The sequence below is a fragment of the Podarcis bocagei genome, assembly GCF_964188305.1.
Source record: "Podarcis bocagei genome assembly, chromosome: 7".
NCBI classification, from domain to species: Eukaryota; Metazoa; Chordata; class Lepidosauria; order Squamata; family Lacertidae; genus Podarcis; species Podarcis bocagei.
The window spans coordinates 25336189-25352374 of NC_138132.1; the positions used below are offsets into that span (position 1 = coordinate 25336189).

A 16186-nucleotide genomic window follows, 5' to 3' on the forward strand; every position below is an offset into this window, starting at 1 on the left:
TTGAGAGTGCTTAATTGTACAAGGGCTTATGGCAGTCATTTATATGCTGCTCCTTTACTCCCTATAAAGCAGGGGTCAGCAAACTTTTTCAGCAGGGGGTCAGTCCACTGTCCCTCAGACCTTGTAGGGGGGGCGGACTATATTTTGAAGGGGGGGGAATGAATGAATTCCTATGCCCCACAAATAACTCAGAGATGCATTTTAAATAAAAGCACACATTCTACTCATGTAAAAACATGATGATTCCCAGATGGTCTGCGGGCTGGATTTAGGCGGCTATTGGGCCAGATCCGGCCTCCAGGCCTTAGTTTGCCTACCCATGCTATAAAGGGCCTCTCTTCAGCAATCTTTGCTGGTGGCTGGTAAGAGATAGGTGGTTGATGGGCAGACCAGCAACATTTTTAGCTGCCACCAGGAGCACTTAGGTGGGAATGGGAACTTTGCATAGGTTCAAAGAGTTGCTCTGGGATGTTCCAGGATAGCGATAGTGATGCACTCCCTCCCTCATCCCCAATTTAGGGTGTGTTCTGTGTAGGCTAAAATATGGATTGTTTGATTGGTGGATTTCAAGGCTTCTAAACTGATTGTGATACATAAATGCAGGCCCTGCTTTCATGCCATTGGATACCAGTTGCTGGTGGGCATCCTTGAAGCATCTGATTGGCTAATGTGGGGAATGGAATGCTGACTAGCCAACTCTTTGATGTGGTCCAGTGGGGGGCTCTTCTTTTGAATCTGACCCTTTATAAGAAGGGTAGGGACCCTTGGCCTAATGCTTTTCAGAGGAGGAGTCTGGAGGTAGGGAAGAAAGGTTGCGGGGGGGGGGGAATAGGAAAAAGGCAAACATGGGTGGAGTTATTGGGGTGGGGGCGGAAATGCCTCTGCAAGCATCTAGTTCAGGCTTGAGATGAGCAATTTGTCCTTTCCCTGGTAGCCCATGGGGTGGGGAGGAAGAACAGGCATGGGGGAGAGAAAGCGGATGGGGGGGGGAGAGAGAAGGTGGCAGCGAGAGAGAGTCAGTGACACACAGAGAAAGTGGGTGGCAGAGCGAAAGAGAAAAGGGGGGTGACACACAGAGAGAGGCGGTAGGGAGAGGTAGCGGCAGAGAGCCAGCAAGCAAGCAGAGTGGATGTATCCACTTCTATTCATCTCCACCCACTATCAGCATCCTGAAATGTGGCCCCTAATAGTTAAAGGTTCCCCATCACTTGTTTATGCCCTAGTGGTGCTTGTATGGGAACAGATGTACCTCCCAAAGCGCTACAGAGAAAGCAGTGCTGGATGAGGGAAAGTTCCTGGGGGCTGGAGATCAAAGAGGTGAGCTTTTCAATTAGTTCCACCCATGCCCATCCTGCTAATAGAGAGAACAGGGGAGCAGTTGGGGGGAGGAGGAAGAAAATAAATTCCTTAGGATCTATGACCCCTGTAACATCCACAAGCACCCACATCACCCTGCACATTCTCTCTGTCTCTGCAAGCCTGCTTTCCGCTGCTCTTTTCCCGCTGCAGCTTCTCTGCCAGCACCAGGCCCAGCTGGGTTCCAGTTAATTAACTGTGTTGTCTTATCGGCTCTCTTGCACGCACCATCCGTGATGCCTGTGAATTAACTCTGCCTGCGATAAGCCTCATTGTTCTGAGCCCTGGAGAGCCATGCGCCTCCCTCCTCGCCTGCCTCCCTCTCAGCTGTTACGCACTCCCGCCCACCCCCCCCACCCCACCCAAAACATGTGCAGCCCAGTGTTGTTGGCTGGAAGCCCTCCGGAGTTGGCAGAGCCTTTGAAGTGGGCAGCATCCTTAATTGCATTTAAAGAGATGGCTGGGAAGCTGGGCTGCGTCTGCCCTCTCCCCCCCCTCCACGTTTCTCGTGATGCAGATCCCTCCCACTACTGCTGAAGACATCCATTGGCTTCTCCTCTCCCTCCTTACCATCACCTCCCTACGTGAAGGCCGCCAACTAGGAGGAGAGGGGGAAGCTGTAGTTGGCACCAAGGCTTAAGAGGCTCGCTACCTCTATCGCTAAAGGGGAAAGGGTAGAGGAGATGCCGGAGGAAGCAGGCCAATCCCTCCTAAGCCCATCAGACGGAAGTAATTCGTTTTGACAGCGTCTGTCTCCTCCTACCTCCTTGCTTGAGAATTCGCCTAGAAATTTCAGTGCCACTGTGTGTCTCCAAGCTTGACAGGGAGGCCCAAGATGGAAGTGGTAGGCAACGGCTTGCCGCCACTGCCGTTCTGTGGTCTTGCGGCAGGCGGTGGCTGCGAGCTGCCTGCCATTTTAATTATCCACAATGGCATTTATGGGAAATTTAAAATGGCGGCCAGCTGCGGTAAGCCCCAAATCCAGAGAGGGAAGGGAGCAATTTCAAAGCAGGCGTTGGCGCTGGTGGGCCCTGCTGGGGCATCAGAAGCTGCCCGAGGATGCAGAGTGGTAGTGCCAGCCATGGGTTTGAAGGCTGACTGAAACTTCAGCTATTGCTCTGCCCAGGTGAAAGCAGGGCACAGAGCACCACCCTAAATTTGGCACTGAAGAGTGAGTTAGGTTGCAAGGGCTACCAGAACAGTGATGGTGCTCTCCAGGCTGTCAGTGGACCCATCCACCCTGAATTTGTCCAATCACCTTCTAAAGGAAAAGTGGTCGACCTGTGACCCCCACAGATATTGATGGAGTCCAGCTCCCATCAGCCTCAGCCTGACTGGGATGGTGGGATGTTGTTGTCTGGCAACACCTGGAGGGTCACAGGTTCCTCACCCCGTTCTAAAGTGATTGGAGTTACTGATCATCACCTCACTTTGCCAAAGTCCATCCTTCCCTATGCATTCAAGGTGGTTTGCATTAAACTGACAAGAATACAGTGGTACTTCGGGTTACAGACACTTCAATTTACAGACTCCACTAACCCAGAAATAATAGCTCGGGTTAAGAACTTTGCTTCAGGATGAGAACAGAAATTGCACGGCCGCGGCGCAGCAGCAGCGGGAGGCCCCACTAGCTAAAGTGGTACCTCAGGTTAAGAACAGTTTCAGGTTAAGAATGGACCTCCGGAACGAATTAAGTTCTTAACCCGAGGTACCACTGTATTCAATGCAAAAATAATAATGTTAGTCTACAAGACCTCGATAGTTAAAACACAAATTTGTAATAAGATGAGACAGACATAAAAAAATATTAGGCAATACCAATCCATTAAGCAATTCATCAAAACGTGCAATTTATAATTACTAGATCATAACATTTCCAGGCAACGTGAAAACATAAGTGACAGGCCGAGAAGTAACTCAATTAATGCAGATTGCAGGAGAATCAATCATGTAACAAATCCACAAGCCCAAAATGCACAGGAGCCACTGAGATTAAAAATGATATTAACTTAAGATTCTATGCACAAACCCCAGCTGATTAAATGTGCCATGATATCCTCATCTTTCCTCTGTTCTCACCAAACCCCAACCTTGTGGCGGTGAGTTTCACTGACTGAAAATGTGTTCTGTGAACAACTTGTATCTTGTCCGCCCTCCATCTACTGCAGGGGTGGGAAACCCTCTCCAGAGTCATTCCTTTCTGGATAACCTTCCAGGGCCACATGCCAGTGGGCGACCAGAGGCCAACACTGAGCAGAGCCTGCTGGATCAGGGCAGCATCCTCTTCTCAAAGTGCCTGTGGGGGCAGGACCTGAAAGCAGGACCAAGAGAAAACCCTCTCCCCTCCCATGGTTTCCTGCAGCTGGTGTTCAGAAACATATAGCCTCCAACCATGGAGGCAGAACACAGCCATTGTGGCTGGTAGCCATTGGACAGTCTCATCCTCCATGAATTTGCTCAGTCCTCATGAAGCCATCCAAGTCGGTGGCCATCACTGCCTCCGGCAGGAGGATCAGGGACGCAGCTGGCGCTGTGGTCTAAACCACTGAGCCTCTTGGGCTTGCCGATCGGAAGGTTGGCGGTTCAAATCCCTGCGACGGGGTGAGCTCCCGTTGCGCTGTCCCAGCTCCTGCCAACCTAGCAGTTCGAAAGGACACCAGTGCAAGTAGATAAATAGGTACTGCTGCAGCGGGATGGTAAACGGCATTTTCGTGCGCTCTGGTTTCCATCATGGTGTTTTGTTGTGCCAGAAATGGTTTAAACATGCTGACCACATGACCCAGAAAGCTGTCTGTGAACAGATGCTGGCTCCATTAGTCTGAAAGCGAGATGAGCGCCGCACCACATAGTTGCCTTTGACTGGACTGCACTCCAGGGGTCCTTTACCTTTATCTTTTACCTGCAGGAGGAACAGGCTTGATAGTTTAATTACGCACTGTGTGGAGTATTTTCTTAGGTCTACCCAACATTCTGCTTCATTTGGTGCCCATAAGTTCTAAATATTATAGCCTTCTGTCATGTCACCTTTCCCCTAAAGTCCTAAATGTGGCAACCTTTCTTCATAAGGAAGCCACTCCCATCCCCTTGACCATTTTGGCTGCTCTTTCGTCTCTTTTCCAGCTGTCCCGTATCCTTTTTGAGCTGAGGCAGCTAGAACTGTGCACAGTATTCCAAGTGCAGCCACCTTCACAGTCAAGTGGGCCATAAACTTGTGTTCTTTTCACGTGTGGTGAAATTAGCATAAGCATCTCGATATTTTATATCTCCAGCACCAAGCTTCCAAAATTTGACGGATGCTATGAAGGCGGTGGTGGCGTAGACTTGTAACTAAAGATCTTGCAGGCAGGTGGGGGAAGGTCAAACATAGCTCATTAGTAGAAGACATGCTTTGCAAAGCAAGAGGTTTCAGGTTCCAGTACCCGGCATAGACTCATAGAGTTGGAAGAGACCATGAGGATCAACCCTCTGCGAAGCAGGAATATGCAACTGCCCCATACAGGGATTGAACCTGCAACCTTACTGTCCTCAGCCCCACGCTCTAACCAACTGAGCTATCCCGGCATCTCCAGGCCTAGCTGAGAAAGATTCCCATCTGAAATCCTAGAGGGTTGCTGTCAGTCAGTGTACTAGGCAATAGTGAGCTATGGCCCTGCAGATAATGGTTGAACTCCAAATCCCATCAGCCTCAGCCAGTACAGTCATTGGTCAGGGATGATGGGAGCTGTAGTCTTGACAACATCTAGAACGGCGCATGTTACCTATCCGTGGTTTGCATTATGCTCTAACCACCCTGTTGGGAGTGCTAACTATCTGAATGTCTCTTCTGTTACTGTCATCCTTTGGCAGGAGCTGTCTAAGAAGCAACAGGGACGGATAACAACCGAGATCCAGGAGGCCAGCAAGTTCTACTACGCTGAAGATTACCACCAGCAATACCTGCACAAAAACCCTGAGGGGTTTTGCGGCCTGAAAGGCACTGGGGTTGCCTGCCCCATTGGCAAATGAGAGCCCGCCTCCTCCAGAGGGGAGTGTTCTTGGGAACCATGGTGATCGGAACCCTTCAGCAGTTGCCATGGAAACCGAAGCAGCCTAGCATCCTCCTTAATTCAGCTGTAATTTAGCAATTGGGGCTGTCCTTTCCTTCCTTTGTGTTTGAGGGATGCTGCAAGATTTGGGGAAGGAGGCAGACAACAGCCAGCCTGCCAGGAGACCGTCCTGTGCCTTGGATAAGATACAGCTACCCACCTATACAGGCCTCACATAGGAAAGGGGTGCCTTCTTCCTGGTTGCGGCCTCTTCAGATGTCCAGTCCTGTCTCAGAGAGGGCCAATGCAGAAAGACGAGACTGCCATTGCTCTGAGGCTGTGTTCACACTGAGGCATTAACACATGCGTGGGCCGCCGTTTCCATGTACCTGTTGTCGCACCTTGGTTGTCCGCACACAAATGCCTTCAATTTTCTCTGCAGATGTTTCCCATCCACAACAGTGGGGCACTGCTAGCTGGGTTGTATTGGGGCTGTGTGTTGTTCTCTATGCCCTTCCATTAGCACTGCCATCACTTCTGGACGCTTGCGGTTTTTGTGGTTTTTTAAAAAATAAATACATTATTGGGACCAACTGGGCCAGTTACCTATTGAAACCCTTCTGTATGCAGAGTCAGCAGCATTTGGCTAGTGAAAATTGGGCTAGAGAGCAGACTTTGTACCAGTTGCCATTGCCCACACAGAGGTGCTTGCAGCTAAGAAGGCAATGAAGTTGTTTGTTGTAGGAAATCTGTAACTTGGATAGAAAATGTTCTAGTCTAGAGAAGAACGAGGCAGCTATACCTGGTTCTTTGTTGTCATAGAGGATAATTAAAGGTGACCACTTATCTTGAGGTTCAAGTAGGAGAAGGAAGAGGAAGTTGTAAGCAGGATGCAACCTGAGAACATCAGTCTAACATCAAAGAGAGCAAGAGAGAGAGGTCAGCTCAAGAGGTTAATGGTACAGGGATTGTTTGGGAATCTGGAAGTCCATAACATTGTCTGTTTTAACCCACGCAAAACCTCTCTTCTGCAAGCTGAGTTGCACCCAGACTTGCAACATAGATGTGTGTGTATTGTGCATGATTCCTCCAACAGCCTGCTAAGGAGCAGCCCTCCAGAGGGGCAGAGAGAGGAAAAGGGTGGATGTCCATGGCACAATGCTCACAATCCCATTGGCCCTCACCAGTAAGGAGCCATCTGCAGCTCTTCTGGAGACAACCGAGACAACCTACATTGTAAGTAGGTGGTTGTAGGGAATTGGCAAAAAAACAATTCCAGTGCAGCTGCATTTAAAGAAATTCTTGACTCGTACCAAAAGTTGTCGGGAGAACTACTGGAAGCCAGACAAGAGCCATAGAGGAAGCAGGGCGTGTGGAAGTCGGAAAGGGATCCCCCCCAAAAAAAAGTTCTAACAAGCCAACCCACAAAAAAAGCCCCACTGCAGTGTGTCCAGCTCACTGATGGCAGTGAGGTAGCCTTTTCAGATTGTCCCAGGGATAGGGGGACTCTTAAAAGGAGGCTGGCATGTGGATGATGGGCCAAAAATGTAGGTTCCAGGAGCTTCAAACACATTTTAATTGCTACAGTGGTGAAGCCCGGAGTGTTTTGGCAATGGTTTTTGCATCAAATACTATCTCTCCTGTGCTTTCCTTTGTAGCGTTCTCTTTAGGTCACCGTGACTTAGAGAGGCTGCCGGGAACTATGAAGTATTATTCAGGATTTTCCACATCTGTGACCTGTGACTAAAGCCAAGGCCTTGTTTTCTCCCTCCGCTGTGTCTTATGGGCACACAACAGGCCAGCTGCTATTGAACGCAGCTACGCAGCTACTTCCTCATTTCACCAATCTGCAGCGAGAGACAGCTGGCCTGTGTCTCTCCTTCCCATTCTCTCTACCCATTGGCTGTGGCAGGCTATGCCACACTCACAGGGCTCTCTGCTCCTGCCCCGATTGGCCACGGGACCATTTATAACGCCACTCTGTTTTCAAGTTGCATTTCACAGCCCAATGGTTAATGGCGATGGGAGTTGTAGTCCACCCACATCTAGGGACCCAAGGTTGAAGAAATGGCACTAGATCACAGATCAACTGCTTAAATGTCTTCAGTGCGTGTAGTGGGATTGAGAGAAGAGTCTCTCTCAAAGGTTAGCTATTAGGGTTGTTTGTATGTGTTGGGGGATGGGACTCATAGTATCTCCATCTTATGGAAGTGTCGTCTGCCCTCTGATGTTCATGGTGGTACTGGTGCCAGTGTAGGCATCAAGTCACTGAATTCAAAGTAGATCACAACCGGGGGAAACAGCCCTACTTCGTCACCCTCCAAAACACCATAGAGTAATGCTGCTAGCAACACAGGCACTTTTTTCAAGTTGCTACTGCTTCCAGAAGAATTGAGGGGGAAGGGGAGAAGTGGAGCAGTAGCTCATCTGCATATGCTAATTGTACTGTTCCAGTGACTGGCGGTGCTTTAAAAAAAAAACCCAACACCAGCCAGGCAGCTGTAAAGCAATCCATGTGTCAACATATACAGTGATAAATGCATTTAGTGGGGGAAAGCATGTGTTGTGGGGGGTGGGGAGGGGATATGTCTAAGGCTGCAACCCTACATAAATTTACATGGGAGCCACATTTAATTCCCATGTGTCCTACATGCAAAGGGTTGGATTACATGGAAGCACGCACCCACACCCATTTTAGAACATAGAAAGAATTGAGGTGCACAGGATCCTGCCTTATAACTGAATCAGATGATTGGCCTATCTAACTCAGGTCTGCCTGCGCTGGCTGGCAGTGGCTCTGCGTTTGGATTTGGATTTGATGAGACTTCCGGTTCCGGACGCGAGCAGTGAGGAAGCGCAGAAAGCTAGCTCGCGGTTTTCTGGGCGCTGTGGAAGACGTGGGGGAGACGCAAGGGCGTAGCGTACCCCGAAACTTCAGGGGGGGAACCCCTGGAGGAGAGGCAACCTGCAGCGCGGACGCGGTCACCCTATCTCCTCTGGGAAGGACAGAGAGAGCGGGGAAAAACGGCGACCGCCGGCGCAAATTGGAAAGTGCCGATTCCACAGCGAAACGCCCGGAGCTTCAACTGCGGATAGCGCTGGAACCCCTCGGAGATAAGAACGGAGTCTTTGGCATATGAAAAGGTTTTTTTTCTCTGACCAAAGTGCTTACTAATTAAGCGAGCAGCTGATGAGAAGCCAGGAGACGTCTAGGTACTTTTTTACTTTTTGTTTGCCTTTCGGGATTTTCCTCAGCAGCGGAGGCAAGATGGCGCAGAAAGAGAGTCGCAGGAGTGAGGAGGTTAGTAAACAGTCTGACTGAGTGAGTTAGACCCGAATTGATAATAAATACGGACCAAAACGATTGTTTTATTCACTTTATTAAACTCTATTGAACTCTAACAAACAAGCATAACGCCAAGTCTGGGACATAGATTGATTAACGCCTTTTAAGCCCTCCGGAGAGGCCCTATTTTGGTTACGTTGCAGAATCTTTCTGACTTTTTTCAACGCTACTCACTTCCCTGTGGATATATATTAAGATAAGTTGGCAAGAACACGACAAGGGAGGTGCGGCAAGGGTCTGGTATCAGATTGGCGACCCGAGATATATTAAAGACCCGAGATATATTAAAGACAACCCATGCAGCGACGCCAACAGCCGATCAGGGCGCTACTGCAGGTTATTGTAAGAAGCTGGCTCTTGGTGGTGGAAGGTACTGTGCTTAACTAACTGAACAGAGCCCTTTTCAGGACTGGGTCTGAGTTTAAAGTGCTTGAAGTTCCTGAAACGCCGGAGGTAAACTAACTAGAACTAATCAGGACTAAACTTTGAATGTTTTGAGTAAGAAGTGGTGCGGGACAACTACGTGCTTAAGAGCCACCCCACCCCTCCCTCTATTCCCCACCCTCTCCCTCCCCCCCAGCCTCCTACTGGGTGTTGGGCGTGACGCAGGTGAGGGTTGGTAAAGGCCTGGGAGAGGACGGAGAGAAGTAAAAGAGAAGGTCAAGACCTGGAAAGGACTAATTGATACCTTTGGACTGATACCCCTCCTTACGGTTTTCTTCTTTTCTCTTATACCCGGGGTTTATACGTGTTTATATGTGTTTATGTGTTTATGTGCTTATATGTAGGGGTACACGGTATAGTTAGACCAGATATATTATACGTTATCCCCGGGGGGCGTTCTTTGAGGGGAAAGAGGAAAGGATAGGAGTATAGGGAAAACAGTGAAGAACAGTGAAGAAAGGAGGAGTGCTACAAGTAATGATGGGGAAGGAGGGGAAGGACTTAAAGAAAGTGGGCGGGACCCCAGGGGAAAGAAAGGCATCGCGTCAGGAGGAGATTAAAGACTTAGATAGCTTATGGATTAAAATAAAGGAGGAATTTAAACAAAACGAAACATATATGGAAAATAAGCTAGGAGATATGCAAGACCTGATTGACAAAAAAATAGAGGAAGCAGTAGGAGAGCTCTCATCCAAAATTCAAGACCTGTCAGTTAAATCTAAGATGATTGAGGAGTCCAATAAGAAGCTACAGAAGGAACTGAGGGAACAGAAAAGGGAAACAGGGAGGATGAGAGAGGAGTTGGGTGAACTAAATAAAGCACAGGAGAAGATTTGGGACAACCTTGCTATGGCCGACATGCGACAAAAGCAGCTCCACTTAAAATTTAGAGGTGTGGTTGAAGAAAGAAATGAGGATGTTAGAAAGAAAATGATTAAAGAGTTCTCTAAATGGCTGGGTTTGGAAGAGGTAGAGATAGCTTTAACGATTGATAGTGCATTTAGAATCTCGAGACCACAGCATTTAAAAACCAACAAATTCTTGGGAGACTGCCTGGTGATATTCAATTCCTTAGAAATGAGGAATTTAATTCTAAGGACGAGCTACCGTAACAAACTTAGAATTGAAGGGAGGCCCATTATCATCTACAAAGAGATTCCAATTAGATTATTAAGAAAAAGAGAGGGCTATAGACAAGTGGTGGCTGTTTTAAAGAGAAACGGAATACAATTTAGATGGGAGTTCCCGGAGGGGATTACTTTCTTCTACAAAGACAAGAAATTTAAATTAACGGATATACAAGAAACAGAGAAGTTCCTGAGAAGGTATGAAAAAGAGTTAGGAAGGACAGAATATAGAGTACGAAGTAATGAAGAGGTGAAAGGGAATGGGCGAGAAAGGGAAGAAGAGAGGGAGGGGAGCGTGAAAGACCAAGGAGAGAGGGGGTCAAACTTAGGAGAAGAAGATGAAGAAGCCGCAGTGGGAGAAGGGGCGGTTGAAGAGGAGGGGCTCCTAGGAAACAAAGGCGTCGGTTTTTAATTTGAGTTTTTGATTTGAGGTAAAGTAGTTGTAGAACTAAGACAACACTGGACACTTTAAAACTTTTATCATGGAACGTGAATGGGTTGAATGAGAAAATTAAAAGGAATAAAATTCAGAAAGCTTTGAGAAATAAGAAATACGATGTCATCTGTTTTCAAGAAACCCATATCGCAAAGAGACATAGACACATCTTGGTGAATAAAAATCTGGGAGTAGAATTTGTAAATTCGGATATAAATAAAAAAAAAGGAGTGGTAATCTACGCTAAAGAAAGGTGGGAACCAAGACAAATCTGTAAAGATGAGGAAGGTAGAATATTAGGTATTCAATTAAATTTTCGAGGGGAAAGAATCAATGTAGTGTCGGTATATGCACCAAATACAAAAAGAACTGAGTTCTTTGGAAAACTAGAAAGCATGCTGCTGGAATTGGAACCTTATAAGTTAATCTTATTGGGAGACTGGAATGGGGTCCCAACACCGAGTATAGACAGAAGCGAGAACCAGAGGAACGTAAATAGGGGGAAGCTCCCCAACTCATTTAATGAGTTAGTGGGAAACCTAGACTTAGTTGACATTTGGAGACACCGAAACCCCACCACTAAACAGTTCACTTATTATTCAGAGCCCCATCAGAGCTGGGGTAGGATTGACCAGATTTGGGTGACTAGAGCTATGGTATGGAGAGTTAAGAGATGTGAGATATTACCTAGGACCCTGTCAGATCACTGCCCTCTGATTTTGGAAATTAAAAACGAACTGAAAGGGCAGCTCAGGTGGAGGATGAATGAATATTTATTTGAAAATGAGGAAGTACTGGAGATGGCAAAAAAAACCCTGAGAGAATATTTGGAGATGAACCTGAATAGAGATACTCCAATAGAGTTGGTATGGGATGCCGGTAAGGCTGTCCTAAGGGGCTTTCTAATACAGCAAAATAGCTACAGAAAGAAATTAAGGGAGAAAAAGAAGGATGGCATTCTGGCCCAATTGAGGGACCATGAAAGAAAACTCGCTTTAGATCCGACAGATGAAATGACTAATCAAATGGTGAGGGTGCTGCAGTCCCAATACTCAGCTATTTTGAATCAAGAGGTAGAACAGAAAATTAAATTTACGAGACAGAAATATTTTGAGTCGGCCAATAAAATGGGGAAGTTACTTGCATGGCAGCTCAGAAAAAGAAAGAAACAAAATGTGATCAATAAACTTATTATAGATGAAAGGGTGATAGAGGACCCAGAGGAAATTGAAAATAGGTTTGTTACCTTTTTTGAAAAGCTGTATGAAAAAGGAGAAGAGAGCAGCGTAGAAATAGAGAATTATCTAGACCAAGAAGAAAGGAACTTTTTTACGGAAGAGGACTGTGCACAATTAAACAATGTGGTGTCTGAAAAAGAGGTCCGGGATGCTATTAATAAGATGAAGAACGGGAAGTCCCCTGGTCCGGACGGTTTACCTGCAAAATACTATAAAAAACTGGTAGATTTGTTAGCGCCGGCTTTAACGGAGGTAATAAATAATACTCTTCAAGAAGGGAGGATACCTAGCTCCTGGAAGGAGGCGTATATTACGTTAATCCCCAAGACTGAAAATGAAAAGACAGATATAAAAAACTATAGGCCAATTTCGCTTTTAAACTGTGATTATAAGATCTTTGCAGACATCATGGCATGCAGATTCAAAAAATTATTAAATAAATATATACATAGAGACCAAGTGGGATTTTTACCGGGTAGACAACTGAGAGACAACGTCCGGCATGTATTAGACATCATGGAGTATTTGGAGACAAGACCAGATGTACCAGCGGCCCTTATTTTTGTTGATGCGGAAAAAGCTTTTGACCGCGTATCTTGGGAATTTCTGCTACAAAAACTTGATAAGGTGGGCATAAGGGGTCGTTATTTGAAGGGCATTAGGGCGATTTATACAGAGCAGCAGGCTAGGTTGATCATTAATAATAACTTGACTAAATACTTTCCGATTATGAAAGGCACAAGGCAGGGCTGCCCTCTGTCACCTTTATTGTTTATTTTGGTGTTAGAAACAGTAACAAATAAAATAAGAGCGACCCCAAACATTAAGGGAGTAAGAATTGGAGATAAAGAGTACAAATTAAAAGCCTACGCAGATGATCTGGTTTTCTTTTTTGAGAACCCATTTGAAACCACCAGCAGAGCGATAGAACTTTTGGAAGAGTTCGGTAAATTATCCGGATTCAAGTTAAATAGGGGGAAAACTAAATTATTAATAAAGAATCTGACAGCACAAGAAAGATTACAGCTAGAACAACAGGTGGATATTAAAGTAGCGAATAAGGTGAAATATTTGGGAATTTGGTTGTCCACAAAGAATATTAACTTGGTAGAGGATAATTATGATAAATTGTGGAAGGAAATTAAGAAAGATATGAATACCTGGCGTAGATTGAATTTATCTTGGACTGGGAGGATGGAATCGATTAAGATGTGTATCCTCCCGAGACTGTTATTTCTGTTTCAGAACCTACCAGTTATAAAAGGTACCACCTGCTTTAAAAATTGGCAAAGAACCCTGACCAAATATATTTGGCAAGAGAAGAAACCTAGGGTGAAACTCAAATACTTGATGGATTCCAGGGAAAGAGGGGGCTTTGGTGTACCAAACCTAAGGCTCTACTATGAGGCCGCATGCCTACTTTGGATAAAGGACTGGGCCACCCTGAAAGATGTTGATCTATTAGACCTGGAAGGGTTCGATCTAAGATTTGGGTGGCATGCCTACCTCTGGCAGGGAAAAGATAAAGTCCATAGAGGATTTCATAACCATATAGTTAGAGGACCACTCATGGAAGTCTGGAATAGGAAGAAAAATGCGATTGAACAAAATACCCCCTGGTGGCTTTCACCTGTGGATATCATCAAAATAAAGAAATTAAATATGATAGGTAAAAGATGGACGTATGAGGATTTATTAATTAAATCAGAAGAAGGGTGGAAATTAAGATCACAGGACGAACTGAAAGAGAAAATTAAGGATTGGTTTCACCTACACCAAGTTAGTGCAATATGGAGGGAACATAAGAGAATAGGTATGGGAGAAAATAAATCTAGATTTCAAGTGGAGATTATGGAGAGTAATAGCAAATTACTGTCCAAAATGTATAGGCAATTGCTGGAAAGTGAAAATAAGGAAGTGTTGATTAAAGAGGTAATGATCAAATGGAATAAAGATTTAGGATATGAGTTAGGCTATGATAAATGGCAAACATTATGGAAGAAAGGTATGAGATTTACCGTATGTGCTGATTTATGTGAGAATCTGTACAAGATGATGTACCGCTGGTATCTGACCCCGGTAAGATTAGGGAGAATGTATAGAACAGCAGATAACACTTGCTGGAGATGCAAAGATAAGGTGGGGACTTTCTTTCATATTTGGTGGACCTGTGAGGAGGTGAAGGGTTTCTGGGGACAAATTTACGAGGAGTTAAAGAAAATTTTGAAGTATAATTTCCCCAAGAAACCTGAAGCTTTCCTTCTAGGGATGATTGGGGAGGAAATAAAAAAGAAAGATCAGACTTTCTTCCAGTATGCTGCTACCGCGGCGAGAATCTTAATAGCAAAGAAATGGAAATCCTCAGAAACTCCAACAATGAGAGAGTGGCAGGTCAAAGTGTACCAATATCTGGAATTGGCGAGACTTACACAATATATTAGGCGGGATAACTCTATTAAAAAGACAGAAGATTGGTCGAAATTTATAAGTTACTTTGAGACTAACTTGAGAATTAACAACTTAACAGTAGACGATGTTTAACTCCTACGACATGTAAAGATAAACAAAATAACTGCAGAAGATTAATGTAGAATGTTTAATCCAAAGCTGAGGTTAAGGGAAGTCAAATGTGTGTAAGGGTATGATTGGAATTTTCTTCTTTGTAATGTTTTTTTTTCCTACTATTTTTAGATGTATGTGTTTTTAATGTGTTGTGTGTATTGTATGTCTTTATGTTACAACTTTTTCTTTGTATGCGCAAGTATATGTGATTGTAATAAAGTTTATAAAAAAAAAAAAAAAAAGGATTTGGATTTGATATCTCGCTTTATCACTACCCGAAGGAGTCTCAAAGCGGCTAACATTCTCCTTTCCCTTCCTCCTCCACAACAAACACTCTGTGAGTTGAGTGGGGCTGAGAGACTTCAGAGAAGTGTGACTAGCCCAAGGTCACCCAGCAGCTGCATGTGGAGGAGCAGGGACGCGAACCCGGTTCACCAGATTACAAGTCTACCGCTCTTAACCACTACACCACACTGGTTTTCAGACATGAGTCTTTCCTAGCTGTACCTGGAGATACTGGAGATTGAACCTAAATCCTTCTGCATGCAAAATGGAACTGATCTGCCACTGAGTTCAGTAAGGCAGCCTTCTTATATGCAGTTAACCCATGCTCCACTGAAAGTAGTGGGACTTGCTCCTGGGGGAACCTGCAAGGGGTTGTGTTGCACATCCCACTGAATTCAGTTTAACTCCCCCCCTACCTTAATGAAAAGCAGCCTTAGAAGGCTGTCCTTTAAAAATAATTAAACAAATAGGAGAAATACAGAACACTCTGGCACATCAGTATTTCAGTGTATGTCCCTGTATTTATTTAGCAAGCTTATTTTTGTCCTGCCTCTCTGTTGGAAAAGGAGCCCAGAGTGCCAAGAATGATAACCCAGACTTTGTTTCTATTGTGCATTCATGACGATGTGCTCATGGTGGTATAAAGGGGAGCTGGTTATATCCTGTTCTTCTTCCAATACTGTTTCTGCCTTCAAAAGTTTTGGGTCTGCCCTCTTTCTTTTCTGCCTTTGTAGCTGTGTTCCATGAGGATGCCAGCAGGGGGAGCTGCGACATTAATCAGAGCGTGCTGCATGCACCAAAATAAAAATAAAAAGGCATAACCAAATCAGCCTCTCCTGGTCAGCATCGATCTGGCGATTGAGAATGAAAGAGAAAGAAGTAATCCATGCAAAGGGGAAAGGGGTTTTTCAGGCGGGACCTGATGCAAAAGTGAAATGGCTGATACGAAACGGGTTGGGGCCATAAACCACAAACACCTGATCTGTGACTGGTGCCCATTGGGACACAAGAGGCAGAAGGCTCGGAGCCCAACAGTAGGTAGCTCCAGAGCCAACTAAACCCTAGTTTTGTCCCCATCCTCCCTGCTGAGTTCTACAAGGGCAACACTGAGATGGAGGAGGAGGAGGAAGTTGGCCTTCGGGGCACAGTGAGGTTAGTGGGGGAGCACCCCATTTGTCCTAATGGCCTGGATAGCTTGGTTGGTTAAAGTGTGGTGATGATAATGCCAAGGTTGCAGGTTCGATTCCCATTTGGTACATCTGAATATTCCTGCATTGCAGGGGTTGGACTACATGATCCTCCCAATTCTACAATTCAACGGCTCTTGTTTAAGTGTCTCTTAAACAAGTGGCAGACCTTGGGGTCTC

General features: G+C 45.6%; 1 protein-coding gene across 5 annotated transcripts in view; it reads left to right on the top strand.

Annotated features, from left to right (window-relative positions):
- Nucleotides 1–5974, top strand: part of LOC308591329 (mitochondrial peptide methionine sulfoxide reductase-like) — a 50085-nt gene extending 44111 nt beyond the window's left edge. For all 5 annotated transcript variants that reach the window (XM_081202066.1, XM_081202069.1, XM_081202068.1 and 2 more), the window contains one exon: nucleotides 5203–5974. In XM_081202066.1, coding sequence (XP_081058192.1) covers nucleotides 5203–5361 — 159 coding nt within the window. In that variant the 3' untranslated portion in view covers nucleotides 5362–5974. The remainder of the gene's footprint in view (nucleotides 1–5202) is intronic.
- The last annotated feature ends 10212 nt before the right edge of the window (nucleotides 5975–16186 follow it).